Here is a 16990-nt window from a genome sequence, read left to right as displayed (position 1 = left end):
GATTTATAACCCCTGAAGCAGGTGGCCTGTCCCTTGCTCTTGATTGGAGCTCAGGGCACAGTCTTTCACGATTGGCTGATTCAAAGGGAGGGGTTGGCCTTTGCTGTTTCAAGATGGCGGCCCCCAGGGGAGCTGCAAGCCATGCGGCCAACATGGCGGCTGCCAAGTCACGCAGCCCAAAATGGCAGCTGTCTAAATTGTTCTTTGACAGAAAAGATGACTTGTTTATTCTCACAGTATGGACTTGAAATCCTGTGTAAAAAGATGGGCATAGAAATTAAATGCTTTCTCAGCACCATCTTTTGATGGGTGAAGGAGGTGTCCTTTATCTTCAGTGTTACTGTTCTTCACATCCTGTGACTGTCTCTTACTGGGAATGGGAGAGAGAAAACAACAGACATGGGACAAACAGAAAGATGGCGGCATAGGTAAACACCGGAGACTGCTGCCGCAAACAACCACTTCAAAAATACAACTAAAAGACGGAACGGACATCACCCAGAACCACAGGAAAGCTGGCTGAGGAGAGATTCTTCAACTAGAAGGAAAGACAGCAGTGTCCCAAGGCTGAGAGGAGGCGCAGTGTGGAAAATTTAAAGGTGCGGAGGTGCGCGCGAAAAGCGGGCTGGTGGCTGAGGGCGCGGTTGTCATTTTCTGTCGGGAGTGAGTCTCAGACTTTGGGCTCCAGATCCGGGCGAGTCTCTAGGGACTCAGACTCAGACGGGAGAAGTGGGATTGTCCGGCATCAGTTGGAACCTAAGGGCAGCTTTCTCTCCGAAGTTTGCAGCGGCTGCCGGGGTTCTGTGAAGCAGAGCCTCTGGGAACAGGACTGAGAGCAGCCATAACTGCTCCCTCCGCCCTGTTGATCCCGTGCGACCCGCCCCGCCCAAGCCCTGCGCAGAGCCATTTGCCGGATTGCCTCAGGCAAAGGCTAGATTAGCACCTCCCCAGAGGACAGAAGTTTTCCCGGCAGACACAGGTGATTCTCACAGCCAGTCGGCCTGGTGGGCAAATCCCTCTAGTGTTAACTACAACAAGTAAGGCTTAACTAGAACAAGACTGCGCACAAAGACCACAAGGGGGTGCACCAAGAAAGCATAAAAAATGCAGAGACAAAAAAACATGACAGAAATGGAGGATATGGAGCTAAAAAAAGCAATTTTGAGAGCCTGCAATAAACTTGAGCAGAGCCTCACGAAAACTAATGAGACCCTCGATGCTATGATAAAGAAACTAGAAATTAAGCATACACGGACTGAAGTAAAGAATATTATACCCAATAGCAGACCAGAGGAGCGCAAGAACCAAGTCAAAGATTTGAATTGCGAAGAAGCAAAAATCACCCAACCGGAAAAGCAAAATGAAAAAAGAATCCAAAAATACGAAGATAGTGTAAGGAGCCTCTGGGACACCTTCAAGCACACTAATATCAGAATTATAGGGGTGCCAGAAGATGAGAGACAGCAAGATATTGAAAACCTATTTGAAGAAATAATGACAGAAAACTTCCCCCACCTGGTGAAAGAAATGGACTTACAGGTCCAAGAAGCGCAGAGAACCCCAAACAAAAGGAATCCAAAGAGGACCACACCAAGACACATCATAATTAAAATGCCAAGAGCAAAAGACAAAGAGAGAATCTTAAAAGCAGCAAGAGAAAGAGACTCAATTACCTACAAGGGAATACCCATACGACTGTCAGCTGATTTCTCAACAGAAACTTTGCAGGCCAGAAGGGAATGGCAAGAAATATTCAAAGTACTGAATACCAAGAACCTACAACCAAGATTACTTTATCCAGCAAAGCTATCATTCAGAATTGAAGGTCAGATAAAGAGCTTCACAGATAAGGAAAAGCTAAAGGAGTTCATCACCACTAAACCAGTATTATACGAAATGCTGAAAGGTATCCTTTAAGAAGAGGAAGAAGAAAAAGGTAAAGATACAAATTGTGAACAACAAACATGCATCTATCAACAAGTGAATCTAAGAATCAAGTGAATAAATAATCTGATGTACAGAATGAACTGGTGATTACAATGAATCAGGGACATAGAAAGGGAGTGGACTGACGATTCTTGGGGGGGAAAGGGGAATGGGAGATTCGGGAAGAGACTGGACAAAAATCGTGCACCTATGGATGAGGACAGTGGGTGGGGAGTGAGGGCGGAGGGTGGGGCGGGAACTGGGAGGAGGGGAGTTATGGGGAAAAAAAAGAGGAACAAATGTAATCTGAATAATAAAGATTTAATAAAATTAAAAAAAAAAACAAAACAAAACGGACAAACATAAAAACAAAAAACAAAAAACAACAACAACAGACATGACTCCTCGTGATTAAGGGGTTTTGAAAAAAATGTTCCTCTTGACCTGGAAGCCCCAGCATAACATTATAGGTTTGGTGACTGTGTAGGCTCAGCCAGGTCATGTCCCTCAGTCTCTTGGGGTGGCCCATACACATTTTAATTGTGCATTCCTGGAGGGCTGCTGCTGTTGGCTGGAGAAGTCTGCTGAGAAAGATCCCAACAAGATTCCTGCTGTAACTTCTAAAGTTCATACCCAATTTTCTATGCTGCCTCTTTAGTCACAATTACACTAGAAATTATTAACAAAAAAATAACTACCCTCTTATACATTTGTAGACTAAAAAGTATGTTTCTAAATAACTCATAATTCCAACAAATAAATCATTGAATTTTTTTAAAATCCCTACAGTTGAAACTAGTACATATCAAAATGTCAGTGGTAAATATTTCAAAGGAAATGTGTAGCTTTAAATAAACATAGTATAAGGAAAGAAGGAAGGATACAAAGATTCTAAGAAATGTTAAAGCAATGCGTAGTAACAGATCAGTGGTCTCCTGGCAATCAGAATGGAGTGGGGAAGGGCAAGAGAGAGCGATTCCAAAGGGTCACATAGAAAATTTGGAAGATAATAAACTGTTCGTTATCTTGATTGTGATGATGGTTTCACAGGTATATACATTACCAAAACTTGTCAGAGTGTAGTGTTGAAACAGCTTATTTTATATCGATTATACCTCAATATAACTGTTCTTAAAATGTGCCCCTGGAGGAACCCTCCTGAGTTGTTGGTGGGACTGAAAATTGGAGCAGCCACTATGGAAAACAGTATGGAGGTGCCTCAAACATTTAAAAATAAAACTACCTTATGACCCAGCAATTTCACTTCTGGGTTTTTATCTGAAGAAATCCAAAACATTAACTTAAAAAGATATATGCACCCTATGTTCATTGCAGCATTATTTACAATAGCCAAGATATGGAAGCAACCTAAGGGCCCCCAACCCCCATAGACGATTGAATATAGAAGAGATGGTACAACCCTGGCCAGTGAGTCTCCGTTGGTTGGAATGTTGTCCTGTATAGCAAAAGTTTTTGGGTTTGATTCCAGGTCTGGGCACATACCTAGGCTGCAGGTTCAATCCCACATCAGGGCACCTAAGGAAGGCAACCAGTTGATGTTCTCTCTCACATTAATGTTTCTCTCTCACTCTCTCCCTTCCCTTCTCTCCAAAATCAATAAGCACATCCTCAGGTGAGGATTTTTTTTTTAAAGAAGATGTGATACAGAAAATGTAGCGGTCAAGCGGAAAGAAGTTAACTAGAAGAGGACGTTCTGCCAAGAAAAGGCGGGAGCCTGCAAGCAGGCCGGGTCAGAACAAAGTCTTGCACGCAAGACTTATTGTTCAGAGGCAGAACTTTCCTTGAGGTGATAAATAGTCCATGAGAGTATGGAAAGTTTAAGGGAGGGTGCACTGCTGCAGGTGGAAAGAGTCTTTGTATAACATAGGAAATTAATAGTGTAATGTATAACTTAGCTTTGATGATTTCATAAGCATGCTTGCTAATCATTGTCACTTGCTGTACTCCATTGTTGTTTGCTGTGTTCACTTCAATAAAAGCCATGAGAGCTTTGGGGGCTTTGCTACTTGCCTGAGCGAGCAGTAGCCCTCTGCTCTACTTCATCCTACACGCCAAGCTTGCCTCAGTGTCTCCGTTCACAAAGAACATCAATAAGATATACAATGGAATATTAACCAGTCATAAAAAATAATAAAATCTTACCAATTGTGACAACATGGATGGACCTAGAGGGTATTGTACTAAGTGAAATGTCAAAGAAAATCAAATACCATATGATTTCACTTATTTGTGGAATCTAAAGAACAAAATAAATGAACAAACAGACTCATAGTTACAGACAACAAACTGATAGTTGCCAGATGGGAAGGGGGTTGAGGGGCTGGGTGAAAAAGATAAAGGACTTAAGAGCCCTGGCCAGTGTGCTCAGGGTTAGAGCATCGGCCCAGGCATCAGAAGGTCTCGGGTTCAATTCCCAGTCAAGGGCACATATCTTTATTGCAGGTTCAATTCCCAGCCCCAGTTGAGTGTGTGTAGAGGCAACCAATCAATGTGTCTTTCTCATGTCAGTGTTTCTCTCTCTCTTTCTCTCTCTCTCTCTCTCTCTCTCTCTCTCTCTCTCTCTCTCTCTCTCCCTCTTGCCTCCTTCCACTCTCTCTTAAAAAAATCAATGGGAGGCAAAGGATCTAAATAGACACCTTTCAAAAGAGGACATTCAGAGAGCCAAGAAACATATGAAAACATGCTCAAAGTCACTAATCATCCGAGAGATGCAAATCAAAACAACAATGAGGTACCATCTCACACCTGTCAGAATGGCCATCATCAACAAATCAACAAACGACAAGTGCTGGAGAGGATGTGGAGAAAAAGGAACACTTGTGCACTGTTGGTGGGAATGCAGACTGGTGCAGCCACTATGGAAGACAGTATGGAGTTTCCTCAAAAAATTGGAAATGGAACTCCCATTTGACCCTGTGATCCCACTCCTAGGAATATATCCCAAGAAACCAGAAACACCAATCAGAAAGGATATATGCACCCCTATGTTCATAGCAGCACAATTCACCGTAGCTAAGATCTGGAAACAGCCTAAGTGCCCATCAGTAGATGAATGGATTAGAAAACTGTGGTACATCTACACGATGGAATACTATGCTGCTGTAAAAAAGAAGGAACTCTTACCATTTGCAACAGCATGGATGGAACTGGAGAGCATTATGCTAAGTGAAACAAGCCAGTCAATGAAGGAAAAATACCACATGATCTCACCCATTCATGGATAATAAAGACCATTACAAACTTTGAACAATAATAGATACAGAGGCAGAGCTGCCTCAAACTGATTGTCAAACTGCAGTGGGAAGGCCAGGGAGGGTTGGGGGACAGGAGGGAGGGGAGTAAGAGATCAACCGAAGGACTTGTATGCATCCTTATAAGCATAACTAATGGACATAAGACACTGGGGGGTAAGGGAGGGCAGGGGATTGTCAAGGGCGGGGGGTGGGGGAAGGACACATATGTAATACCCTTTGTAATACTTTTAGCGAAAAAAAATTAAAATTAAAATTAAAAAAAAAATCAATGGGAAAAAAAATCAATGGAAAAAAATATCCTAAGGGTTAACAACAACAGCAACAAAAGATAAAGGGATTAAGAAATACAAATTGGTCCCAGCCGGTGTGGCTCAGAGGTTGAGCATCAACCTATGAACCAAGAGGTCACCAGTTTGATTCCCAGTCAGGGCACATGCCCGGGTTGCAGGCTTGATCCCCCATAGGGGGCCTGCAGGAAGCACCCAGTCAATAATTCTCTCTCATCATTGATGTTTCTATCTCTCTCTCCCTCTCCCTTCCTCTCTGAAAATCAATAAAAAAAATACATATATTTAAAGTACAAATTGGTAGTTAAAAAATAGTCACAGGGATGTAAAGTACAGCATAAGGAATATAGCCAATACTATTGTAATAGCTATGTAGTGCCAGGTGGGTACTAGAATTATTAGGTGATCACTTCAAAAATTATATAAATGTCTAACCACTATGCTATATCCCTGAAACTAGTATAAAATAATATTGAATGTTAATTGTAATGAAAAATAAAATAAAATATGCCCATGATGAAAAAAACTTAAATATTATATAACAATGTAAAATGAAAAGTTAAAGTCCTTCTACATACCCCACCTACAACTACTAATGTCTTTGAAGTCTTCCACAAGGGCCTTCACAAGCATATCCATCTCTTTCCTCCAAATAGATATCTGTACTGAATTTTGCATTTATTATTCTCTTACTTTTTGTTTCAGTTTTACTGCATATGCATGAACTTTAAACAATATATTGTTTAAATATGTACACTTTATAATGCACACATGTTATGTCATATCATACTTCATATATTTTGCAGCTTGTTTTTATCATTCAATATTATGCTCTTGAGGGTGAAAAAGATGAAGAAATTAAACAAAACAAAACAAAAACCTTATAGACACAGACAACAGTATGGTGATTACCAAACGGAATGGGGTAGGGAGAGGTAGAAGAGGAGGATATAGGGGGGATAAATGGTGATGGGAGGAGACTTGACTTGGGATGATGAACACACAATACAATATACATACAGATGATGTATTATAGAATTGTACACCTGAAACCTATGTAATTTTATTAACCAATGTCACCCAAATAAATTCAATAACAAAGAAAAAATATATTATGCTCTTGAATTTAACAATGTTGGTGGGTAAAGTTAATTAAGCTTCTTGTCTCATAGTATTCCATTACATAATTCTGCACTAATATACTGTATGTGTGGTTATTGAACATTTGACATATGGCTATTGTGAAAAAGAAAAAATAATGTTGCTATTGTGACTGGGGAACTTAATTTTTAATTTTAGTTCATTTAAATTTTTTTTTTCTTTTCTTTTTTTTTTTTAGCATTTTAATTAAATCTTTATTGTTCAGATTATTACATTTGTTCCTCTTTTTTCCCCCCATAACTCCCCTCCTTCCAGCTCCCACCCCACCCTCCACCCTCACTCCCCACCCACTGTGTTCATCCATAGGTGCATGATTTTTGTCCAGTCACTTCCCGCATCTCCCACACCCCTTTTCCCCCCAAGAATAGTCATTCTATTCCCTTTCTATGTCCCTGATTCTATTATAATCACCAGTTCATTCTGTACATCAGGTTATTTATTCACTTGATTCTTAGATTCATTTGTTGATAGATGCATGTTTGTTGTTCATAATTTGTATCTTTACCTTTTTCTTCTTCTTCCTCTTCTTAAAGGATACCTTTCAGCATTTCATATAATACTGGTTTGGCGGTGATGAACTCCTTTAGCTTTTCCTTATCTGTGAAGCTCTTTATCTGACCTTCAATTCTGAATGATAGCTTTGCTGGATAAAGTAATCTTGGTTGTAGGTTCTTGGTATTCAGCACTTTGAATATTTCTTGCCATTCCCTTCTGGCCTGCAAAGTTTCTGTTGAGAAATCAGCTGACAGTCGTATGGGTATTCCCTTGTAGGTAATTGAGCCTCTTTCTCTTGCTGCTTTTAAGATTTTCTCTTTGTCTTTTGCTCTTGGCATTTTAATGATGATGTGTCTTGGTGTGGTCCTCTTTGGATTCCTTTTGTTTGGGGTTCTCTGCGCTTCTTGGACCTGTAAGTCCATTTCTTTCTCCAGATGGGGGAAGTTTTCTGCCATTATTTCTTGAAATAGGTTTTCAATATCTCGCTGTCTCTCATCTTCTGGCACTCCAATAATTCTGATATTAGACCGCTTAAAGCTGTCCCAGAGGCTCCTTACACTATCTTCACACTTTCGGATTCTTTTTTCATTTTGCTTTTCCAATTGGGTGTTTTTTGTCGAATCTTTGGTTTGATTATTGTGCTCCTCTGGTCTGCTATTGGGTATAATATTCTTTATTTCAGTCCGTGTATGCTTACTTTCTAATTTCTTTATCATAGCATCGAGGGTCTCATTAGTTTTCGTGAGGCTCTGCACAAATTTATGGCAAGCCCTCAAAATTGCGATTCTTAGCTCCATATCCTCCATTTCTGTCATGTTTTTTTGTCTCCGCATCTTTTATGCTTTCTTGGTGCACCCCCTTGTGGTCTCTGTGCACAGTCTTGTTCTAGCCAAGCCTTAATTGTTGTAGTTAACACTAGAGGGCTTTGACCACCAGGCCGACTGGCTATAGGAATCAGCTGTATGGAAAACGTCTGCCTTCTGGGGAGGCGCTAATCCAGCTTTTGCCTGAGGCGATCCCCAAATGGCTGCGCGCAGGGTTTGGGCGGGGCGGGATCAACAGGGCGGGCAGAGGGAGCAGTTATGGCCATGCTCAGTCCCGTTCCCAGAGGCTCTGCTTCTCAGAACCCCGGCAGCCGCTGCAAACCTCGGAGAGAAAGCTGCCCTCAGGTTCCAACTGATGCCGGATAATCCTGCTTCTCCCGTTTGAGTCTGGGTCCCTAGAGACTCGCCCGGATCCGGAGCCCAGAGTCTGAGACTCACTCCCGACAGAAAACGACAACCGCGCCCTCAGCCACCAGCCCGCTTTGCGCGCGCACCTCGGTACCTTTGTATTTTCCACACTGCGCCGCCTCTGAGCCTCGATTTGCTGTTCTCTTTCCTTCTAGTTGTAGAGTCTCTCTTCAGCCAGCCTTCCTGTGGTTCTGGGTGATGTCTGTTCCGTCTTTTAGTTGTATTTTTGAAATGGTTGTTTGCGGCAGTGGTCTCCGGTGCTTACCTACGCCGCCATCTTGGTCTCCCTCCCCTTTTTCAGTTCATTTAAATTTTAATAGTCACATGGGACTAGCAGTGCAGTGCTAGAATATACCCAGGAGAAGAATTCACTGGGTCTTATGATATATGCATCTTCTATTTTAAGAGACCATGATAAATTGTTTTCCAAATGTTTTGCTCCCACCCACAGTGCATAGGAGTTCCTGTGGCTCTACAGCCTCACTAACACTTCTATTATCAATGAAATGAGTGTGAATCAGAACTATCTGGGGAGCTTTTATTTATTTTTTAAATTTTTTTATTGATTTTTAGAAAGTAAAGGAAGGGAGAGGGAAAGAGAGAGAAACATCAATGAGAAAGGAACATCATCAATTGGCTGCCTCCTGCACGGTCCATGCTGGGGATTGAGCCTGCAACCGAGGTATATGCCCTGAGCTGGAATGGAACTTGAGTGTTTTAGTCCACAGGCCAACGCTCTATCCACTGAGCCAAACTGGCTAGGGCTTTTAAACACACACACACACACACACACACACACACACACTTCTATTGGTGTGGGAAGGTGTGAGTGCAGTTATTTTCAAAAAGCTCATCAAATGATTTTTTATTTCCACACATTCCCTGGTGGCCTCAGAGGTGTAGGCTTTTGGAAACTTTAGATAAGGAAGGATAAGCAGGACAGTTCTGTTTTAGGAGAATGGCAAAATGAAGGATTAGACTGGAAGGGGATGGACTAAATATCTAGAAGACATTTGATCAATAAGCTATTCTAATAGTGCGAACAAGGCATAATGCAGACCCACACTATGGTGCTAACTGTGGAGACAGAGATCTGTCAGTCAGGTTTATATAACAAGAAAGGAACTTAACTTCTCAATCAAGCTACTTATCTCAATATTGGCAATAATCACTAATGTCCACAATTGGACAAAGGATGCATTTCTAGAGCTTTGTTACTATGCAAAAAAGAGTTTCATTAACTTCACTTTACCCATCAACACAATAATTACCTGTTCTTGCCTTCCGAAACTAACAGGTCCCTGCATAACTGTCCCTCTCTCAGGGTTCCATGCACGTTCTCTGAGGCACAGTAACTTCCAGAAGGACCTCATGAGGCCTTCATCAATGGCCTCACCTGCCCCATCTCTCAAGTCACCCATTCTCCTTAAAAAGTACTTGGAACTCAGATGTAAAACCACTCATTAGACAAGGTTGCTAAACCTTGGCCTAACTTCTTCCCTTCCTGGAGCTCAGAAGACATACCTGAACTGGGGCAAAGCAGGACACTCTATCGTGACCTCTCTTGCCACAGCCTCTCACCAGGGAGTGGTCACCTGTCATGAGCGGTATTCAAAACCAGGAACCAAGGTGTGGTCTGAGCTCCTTTAAGCTCAAGGGTTTGGGGGCTCCTGGTGAGTCCCCACAGAAGAGTTCAGAAGAGGAGGATGGAAGGGGGGTGGTCCAGTAGGGGGGGTCTCCTCCTTTGCCTCACTGCCAGCCTTCTGCTTCAAGGTAAGATGGGCAAGAATAGGGAAAGATGGGAATATTTTCTGGGGAAAATCCAGAAACTCTCTCATTCCCCAGAACTAGTAGAGTGCATCTAAAATAATTGAGTTAAACATTTCCTTTCTTTGTCGTATGTATGTTTTGGTTTCCTTTGGGGATAGATGAAAAACGCATTTCACTGATCGGTAAACACAGCCCCTCTCTCATTTGCCTGTATAGGTAGCTACCAAACTGTCTGTCCTACCATTTTATCACCTGTCCAATTCCACCTCTTTATAATGTCCAACTTCTCCTTTCTACCAAGATATAGAAGGTATGAACAGGGTAGCTTGGTCCTATTAACATGGGAAGATCTTGTGGAAAAGGTATATGGAGGGAAGAGGAGAGCATTTGCTTCCCCCTTTCTCCTTAGTTTGGATATATGCCTTATGAGTTAACTGGTCTGGCAAGATAGTGGAAGGTCTTGGGAAAGAACTTGCTGGGCTATGGCACAGGAATATCCATGGAGCCATCTGGGATTGGGGTGCAGGTGAGGTGGGCAGAAGGGCTTTCACAGTTTATTGCATAGCTTCACCAACCACATGGTGAATGATCAAAGAGATCTTCTCAAGATGGTGATGAAAATGGCACCCACAGACCTTAGAGGAAGTCACTGAGTTTGAGCAGGGCACAGAGCACAGCACACAGCGGGCAGTTAATAAATTCACATTGAATAAAACGTCCTTAAGTCTCCACATATTTCACATCACGCTCATGTTTATGTCTCTCCAAACTTTTCCTTTCAAGGAAGTGGGAAAACATGTAAGTGGGAAAGGAAAATTGAGAAGATGGTAGGGAAATTGTGGTCAGTGACTATGAGGAAGAATCCTATGAGAGCTAGAGAGGAAAGAGTATGGCCAAACAAGAGCCAAAACTTTAATTTAAGTGCATCTAAAGGTTGCAACTATGGAAGGAATAAGACTCCCAGGAGAGGCTGTTTGCATACACATTTGGGTAGACTTTATACAGGAGCAAAAGCTCAGGAAGAGAGGTCTGAGGTCTGAGCCCTGAAAGGTCAGCTCACCACATCAGCTTCCGCCATTTGCCTACCAAACCAGCCTATCTTCCCAGCCCCGGCAGGAAGAGCTTGGCCTTCGAGAAAGAGGGGCTCAGATGCCTCACCCCATATCTTCATGTTTATCTCTGCAGAGAGGCTCTCAGACCCCAGCCCGGGCAGTCCTCTCACTTAAGAAACACAAAAGCCCTATCCCCATCTCACAAGGTCTCTGCTCTCTGCAGGAAGGGTGAACACTTTCACCATCAACTGCTCAGGTTTTGATCAGCATGGGGTGGACCCTCTTGCCTTCCAAACTGTATTTAAACAGAAGAACTTCCGTCCAGTCATCAATTATAGCATCCCTACTCAGGTCAACATCTCCTTCACTCTGTCTGCCATCCTGGAAGTGGTAAGTGCTGACTACATTTTTTTCCATAGGCTGCTAATAGGGAACAAAGGGTCTTTAACCTGTTAACCCAACGTTGCTCTAGTCCAGTGGTGAGCAATGAGTCCCCTGAATGGATGTTGTACAAATTAGGTGTTCATCCTATGGGGTGGAGAGACACGAAGGGGAATGCTGCAGTGACCTTTCTGCAGGGAACACTTGTCCTTGAGTCCTGGCCTTATGGGGATAGTCTATAAAAAACATATTCCCAGTGAGTCCCCATGCTGTTTTTCCCCCTATACTTTTCATTCAACCTACATTTTTCTGACCTACCTTTCATTTGGAACTTGTGAATGAGAAGCTGAACTGTCACATAGGACCACTTAGGAAACAAAAGGAGGAGGTAGACGAGGACCTGATTTTGTGGCATTAATCAACCTAAACGGTTTTTTGTTTGTCTGTTTGTTTGTTTGTTTGTTCAGGATCCACAACTTCAGCTGCTGACATCATTTCTGTGGTTAGATTTGGTATGTAACTTCTGCTTTCTTCTCTTTTTCTCCTTCCCTTTTTTTTCTGGCTTTGTTGCAAAAATCACATAGACACATCCAACCAGAATGGGGCCAATGCTCATGACAAATAGTTTTCTGGGCTGCCAATCAAAGGCAGATGGAAAATACAAGAAGAAGGACAATACAGTTGGAAGCCCCCACGGAAGTTTCAGGGCCCAAGTGTATCTAACACCCAGCTTAAGATTTCCCTGGGTGGAAAGTGACTTCCAGTAAGACTTTGTTAATTAGAGAAGAGGAGGCATTATCATGAGGATAAGAAGACTAATCAGAGTTCAAAATGAGCTCAGAAAAGCAGCGTGCATAACAACGTGCATAGTATGATTCTATCTGTATAAATAAAAGTGAACGCTGGAATATGTATTAATTTTTTTCTAGAATGATACACAAGAAACTGTTAATAATGCAACTGAGTTGGGGATATGGACTGAGTGGGAATGTTGAGGAGGGAGATTTCTTTTTATGTTATAACTTTCTGGAATGGTTGAAGCTTTATCATATATCCTGAGTACATACATTTCGCAGATATACATACATATGTATATATTTTTAAGGGAATGGAAGGGCAGGAAATGCTGGCATAACTAGCTCCAGGTTCCAGCCATACCATCCCTCTGTGTCTTGTGCTCTAGACCTGGAATAACCCATTCATCAGTTGGGACCCAGAAGAATGTGGTCATATCAATAAACTCACTGTGACAGCTGAGAACCTGTGGCTTCCAGACATCTTCATTGTGGAATCGTGGGTATCAGGGCTGGGAAGCTGGAGGGAAAAACCCTTCTGCAAGGAGAAGACCAGGGTAGTGCAGGGCAAACCCGTTCTGTGGGGCCACTAGAAATGGATTTCAGGGAGGAACACAACCACAGCTTGTTAACTTCTCCCCTAGAAATTGGAAAGTGGTGGGCACAAAAGATGGCAGAGTGGCCATAATGATCAACGTTGGGAAGCCCTACCTTAAGAGAGAAACTTAAACTGGTGTGAAACCCAGAGCATTTGCCTCCCTCCCCTCCTGCCACCTAGCATGGATGTGGATCATACCATGGAAGGCCTCTCGGCGTATGTGACTAGTGATGGTCACATTGTATATAGCAAACCAATACGGGTGACCAGCATCTGTAGACTGGACATCTTCTACTTCCCCTTTGACCAGCAGAACTGCACATTCACCTTTAGCTCTTTCCTCTACACAGGTGAGTGGCAGTAGAGGTTCTGGTTTGAGGTAAAATTAGATCAACCAGTGGGGCAACAAAAAAGTACACATAAGCAAAGTCATTTTAATGCATAAAAAGGGACAGTTGAGTATTTGCTAACTGGGGAGGGTGTGGGTGGTGGGGTGGGGAACTTAGGCTGGGACAAGACTTCCTGAGAAAGCCCATAATCAAAAACAGGCAATTGAGCAGCAAGGAAGTGATGTTATAGGGCAGTCTGAAAGAGGTAGCTAGAACAGTTTTCTAATTCATCTCTCTAAGCCCTGCCCAAGTCGGGACTGAAAATATGTTGAATGAATGTTTGTCTCCCTTGCAGTGGAAAACATGTTGCTGGGCATGGAAAAGGAAGTCTGGGAGATAGCGGATACCTCGCGTGACATTGTCATCACACAAGGGCAGTGGGAGCTCCTGGGCATCAACAAGGCCAAACCAAATATGTCTATGGGCTCTAGTCTCTTTGACCAGATCATGTTCTATGTAAGCCCAGAGATTCAGGAAGGGATATCCATCCCCTGGACCTCCATCATGGGATCTCTTGCTTCTTGCCCCAAGACCAGAAAAGCCCTGGGCACAATAACCTTCATTTTTCTTCTCTCCTGAGTCCCCCAAAGCAGTCCCTTTTCCTGAACCTGTCAGCTCTGGCCTTGGTTTTCTTTGGTGGGCATGGGGGAGTCTTGTTAGTCACATGTAAGCTGCTCCTCGTCATTCAGCCCCACAAGTAGCCCTTGTTGTCAGGAGGACACCAATAAAGGAAGGGGCTGGAGCCATCCTTAGGTCTCCTAGCTTCACCTGGCTCCCTGCTCTCTCCTCCCCACCAGGTGGCCATCAGGCGCAGACCCAGACGCTATATCATAAACCTTCTGGTGCCCAGTAGCTTTCTGATGGTCATTGATGCCCTCAGCTTCTTCCTGCCACCAGAAAGCGAGAACCGTGCCCCATTCAAGATAACCCTTCTGCTGGGCTACAACGTCTTCCTGCTCATGATGAATGAGTTACTCCCTGTCAGTGGCACCCCCCTCATCAGTATGCATCCCCTCCCCCAACTATTGGGTAATGAGAAGAAGAAAAAAGGAGACAGGGTAGGCAGGTGACCTGGCTAGACCTGCTGAGCAGATAAGGCAAAAAGGAGAAAGAAAGCATCTTAGAAAAGGCTCTCTGTGTGAGACAGAAGAGGAGGGAGGGAGAGGTCCTTCTGGACCTGCCTCACTCTGGCATGCTCTCTCCCTCACCCTAGGTGTCTACTTTGCCCTGTGCCTGTCACTGATGGTGGTCAGCTTGCTAGAGACCATCTTTATCACCTACCTGCTGCACCTGGCCAACACCCAGCCCCCATCCATGCCTGGGTGGCTCCACTCTCTGCTCCTCTACTGCACCAGCCCAAAGATACTCTGCCCCACTGCACTCTGGAAGGAGAATGTGGGCCCAAGACTCACCCCAACCCACCTGCCTGGTAAGAGAAATCACACTGCCCACACTCTCTCAACTTTCGCAACCTCTCACTTCTCTAATCATATGTCCATCCCACTTCATGGCTGAGTCTCTGTCCTCTCCACAGGCCTGACAGAGCCCAGGGGGTTGGTAGGGAAGAATCTGGAGCCCAGAGAAGCAGAGCTAAATGGGGACTCAGGAATGACAAAGACACAGCTAACTGACCTGTGGGTACAGTTCAGCCACATGATGGACACCTTCCTCTTTCGCCTCTACCTGCTCTTCTTGGCCTCCACAATCATCACAGTCATCGTCCTCTGGAATTCCTAGGAGCTGATATCTAATGTACCAGAGAACCCTCAGCCTCAATGACCACCTCAGACCCTGCTCTTCTGCACACGCAGTCCCTGCTCCAGCCCTCCCTGGGCTTAAATACTAGTAGAATCACTAAAAGATTAGTGGCGGGTGCGGGGTGGAGGGAAAAGCAAACCAGAGGGTTCTGCGGCCGCTTCTAGTAGTTTCTAGGACTGCCGGGCGCTCAGCCAGGCAGAACTGAGGTGGTTGCTGGGCCTGCTCAGAACCTGGTGGCGTCGTGATTGGAAAGCAGATGGCCACGTGGGGTGATCATGGAGGAGCGGGCAGACAGCACCAAGAAATACCACTCCCAGCCCTAGCCAGTTTGACTCAGCAGATAGAGCGTCAGCCTGGTGACTGAAGGGTCCCAGGTTTGATTCCGGTCAAAGGCACATGCCCCAAGCTGGAGACTCAATCCCTAGTGGGGAGCATGCAGGAGGCAGCCAATCGGTGATTCTCTCTCATCATTGATGTTTCTATTTCTCTCTCCCTCTACCTTCCTCTCTGAAATCAACAAAAATATATTTTTTAAAAAAGTAATACCACCCCCCAAAAGAATGGGGGATGGTGCAGATACTTTAGAAAACAGTTTGGCAGCTCCTCAAGTGTTGAACATAGAGTTACTATATGACCTAGCAATGCCATTCCTACATATAAATTCAAGAGAAATAAAAACATATGCTCATACAAAAAATTGTACTCAAATGTTCATAGCAGCATTATTCATAATAGCTATAAAAAAAAGTAGAAACAAAGCAAATATCTATTAACTGATAAATGGAAATAAAATGTTATCTATCCATGTAATGGGATATTTTTCCGCCATTAAAAGAAATAAAGCATTGATACATGCTACAACATGGGTGAACCTTGAAAACATGAAAAAAAAAAGAAAATCTAGTCACAAAAAACTACATATTATATAATCCCACTTATACCAAATGTTCAAAATATGCTAATCTATAGGTACAAAAAGTAGATTATCATAATGCTCTCCAGTAAAAAAAAAGGAGACATATGTACTACTACCTGTAATACTTTATTAAACAATAATAAATAAATAAAAAGATTAGTGGCGGGTGCGGGGAAGAGGGAAAAGCAAACCAGAGGGTTCTGCGGCCGCTTCTATTAGTTTCTAGGACTGCCGGGCGCTCGGCCAGGCAGAACTGAGGTGGTTGCTGGGGCTGCTCGGAACCTGGTGACGTCATGATTGGAAAGCAGATGGCCACGTGGGGTGATCATGGAGGAGCGGGCAGACGGCACCAATGTCAACAACTGGCACCGGGCAAATTGGTCCCCGCTTCAAATTGGTCCACAGATTAGATGAAAACACTGTTCCTGGCAGTTGCAGGTGCAAAATGAGGAAGGCCAGTGTGAGGTGACAGAAGTGAACAAACTTGTGGAGAGGCGTCCATTAGCAATCGCAAAGGCAAACGTATCTTCTTTTAAGCGTGGAGTATCACACTAACTGGACAGGTACCTCTAAGTCATGCAGCACAAGGGACATGTGGAGATCCCCAGTTTGTCTGATGAAAACAGCATGGACCAGATCAGTGAATTCCCCGGTGACATTGCCATCTTCCAGGTGAGACTTCCCACCTTTGTCTGCTTCTGGCGTCGCAGGAGGTTCTAATCTTGGCCAGAAGGGCACTTCACCACCATCACCTTGACCTTCAGTGATAAGAATGGAGAGACTGGCCGAAGCTGGTTTGGCTCAGTGGATAGAGCGTCGGCCTGCGGACTGAAAGGTCCCAGGTTCGATTCCGGTCAAGGGCATGTACCTGGGTTGCGGGCACATCCCCAGTAGGAGGTGTGCAGGAGGCTGCTGATCGATGTTTCTCTCTCATCGATGTTTCTGACTCTCTATCT

The 16990-nt window shown here is 43.8% G+C and overlaps 1 protein-coding gene across 1 annotated transcript; it reads left to right on the top strand.

The window, feature by feature from the left end:
* The first annotated feature begins 10082 nt into the window (after positions 1–10082).
* On the top strand, positions 10083–15097 carry LOC139002237 (5-hydroxytryptamine receptor 3C-like). Its single transcript, XM_070403615.1, has 9 exons — positions 10083–10149; positions 11422–11588; positions 12047–12091; positions 12763–12872; positions 13152–13321; positions 13656–13816; positions 14158–14362; positions 14574–14789; positions 14895–15097. The coding sequence occupies exons 1-9, from the start codon at positions 10083–10085 to the stop codon at positions 15095–15097; spliced, it is 1344 nt and encodes a 447-aa protein (XP_070259716.1).
* The last annotated feature ends 1893 nt before the right edge of the window (positions 15098–16990 follow it).

Source organism: Myotis yumanensis, unplaced genomic scaffold (assembly GCF_028538775.1).
Source record: "Myotis yumanensis isolate MYYU_CA2020_CCGP unplaced genomic scaffold, mMyoYum1.0.hap1 SCAF_2, whole genome shotgun sequence".
In the NCBI taxonomy this organism is placed as follows: domain Eukaryota; kingdom Metazoa; phylum Chordata; class Mammalia; order Chiroptera; family Vespertilionidae; genus Myotis; species Myotis yumanensis.
This window is presented reverse-complemented; position numbering and strand designations above follow the sequence as displayed.

Excerpts from the sequence above, each read along its gene's own strand:
- LOC139002237 (XM_070403615.1), top strand. The coding sequence starts at position 10,083 with ATGGAAGGGGGGTGGTCCAGTAGGGGGGGTCTCCTCCTTTGCCTCACT. Across the intron at positions 13,817-14,157 it reads TTGACCAGATCATGTTCTAT|GTGGCCATCAGGCGCAGACC; the intron begins GTAAGCCCAGAG and ends CCTCCCCACCAG. Across the intron at positions 14,363-14,573 it reads CAGTGGCACCCCCCTCATCA|GTGTCTACTTTGCCCTGTGC; the intron begins GTATGCATCCCC and ends CCCTCACCCTAG.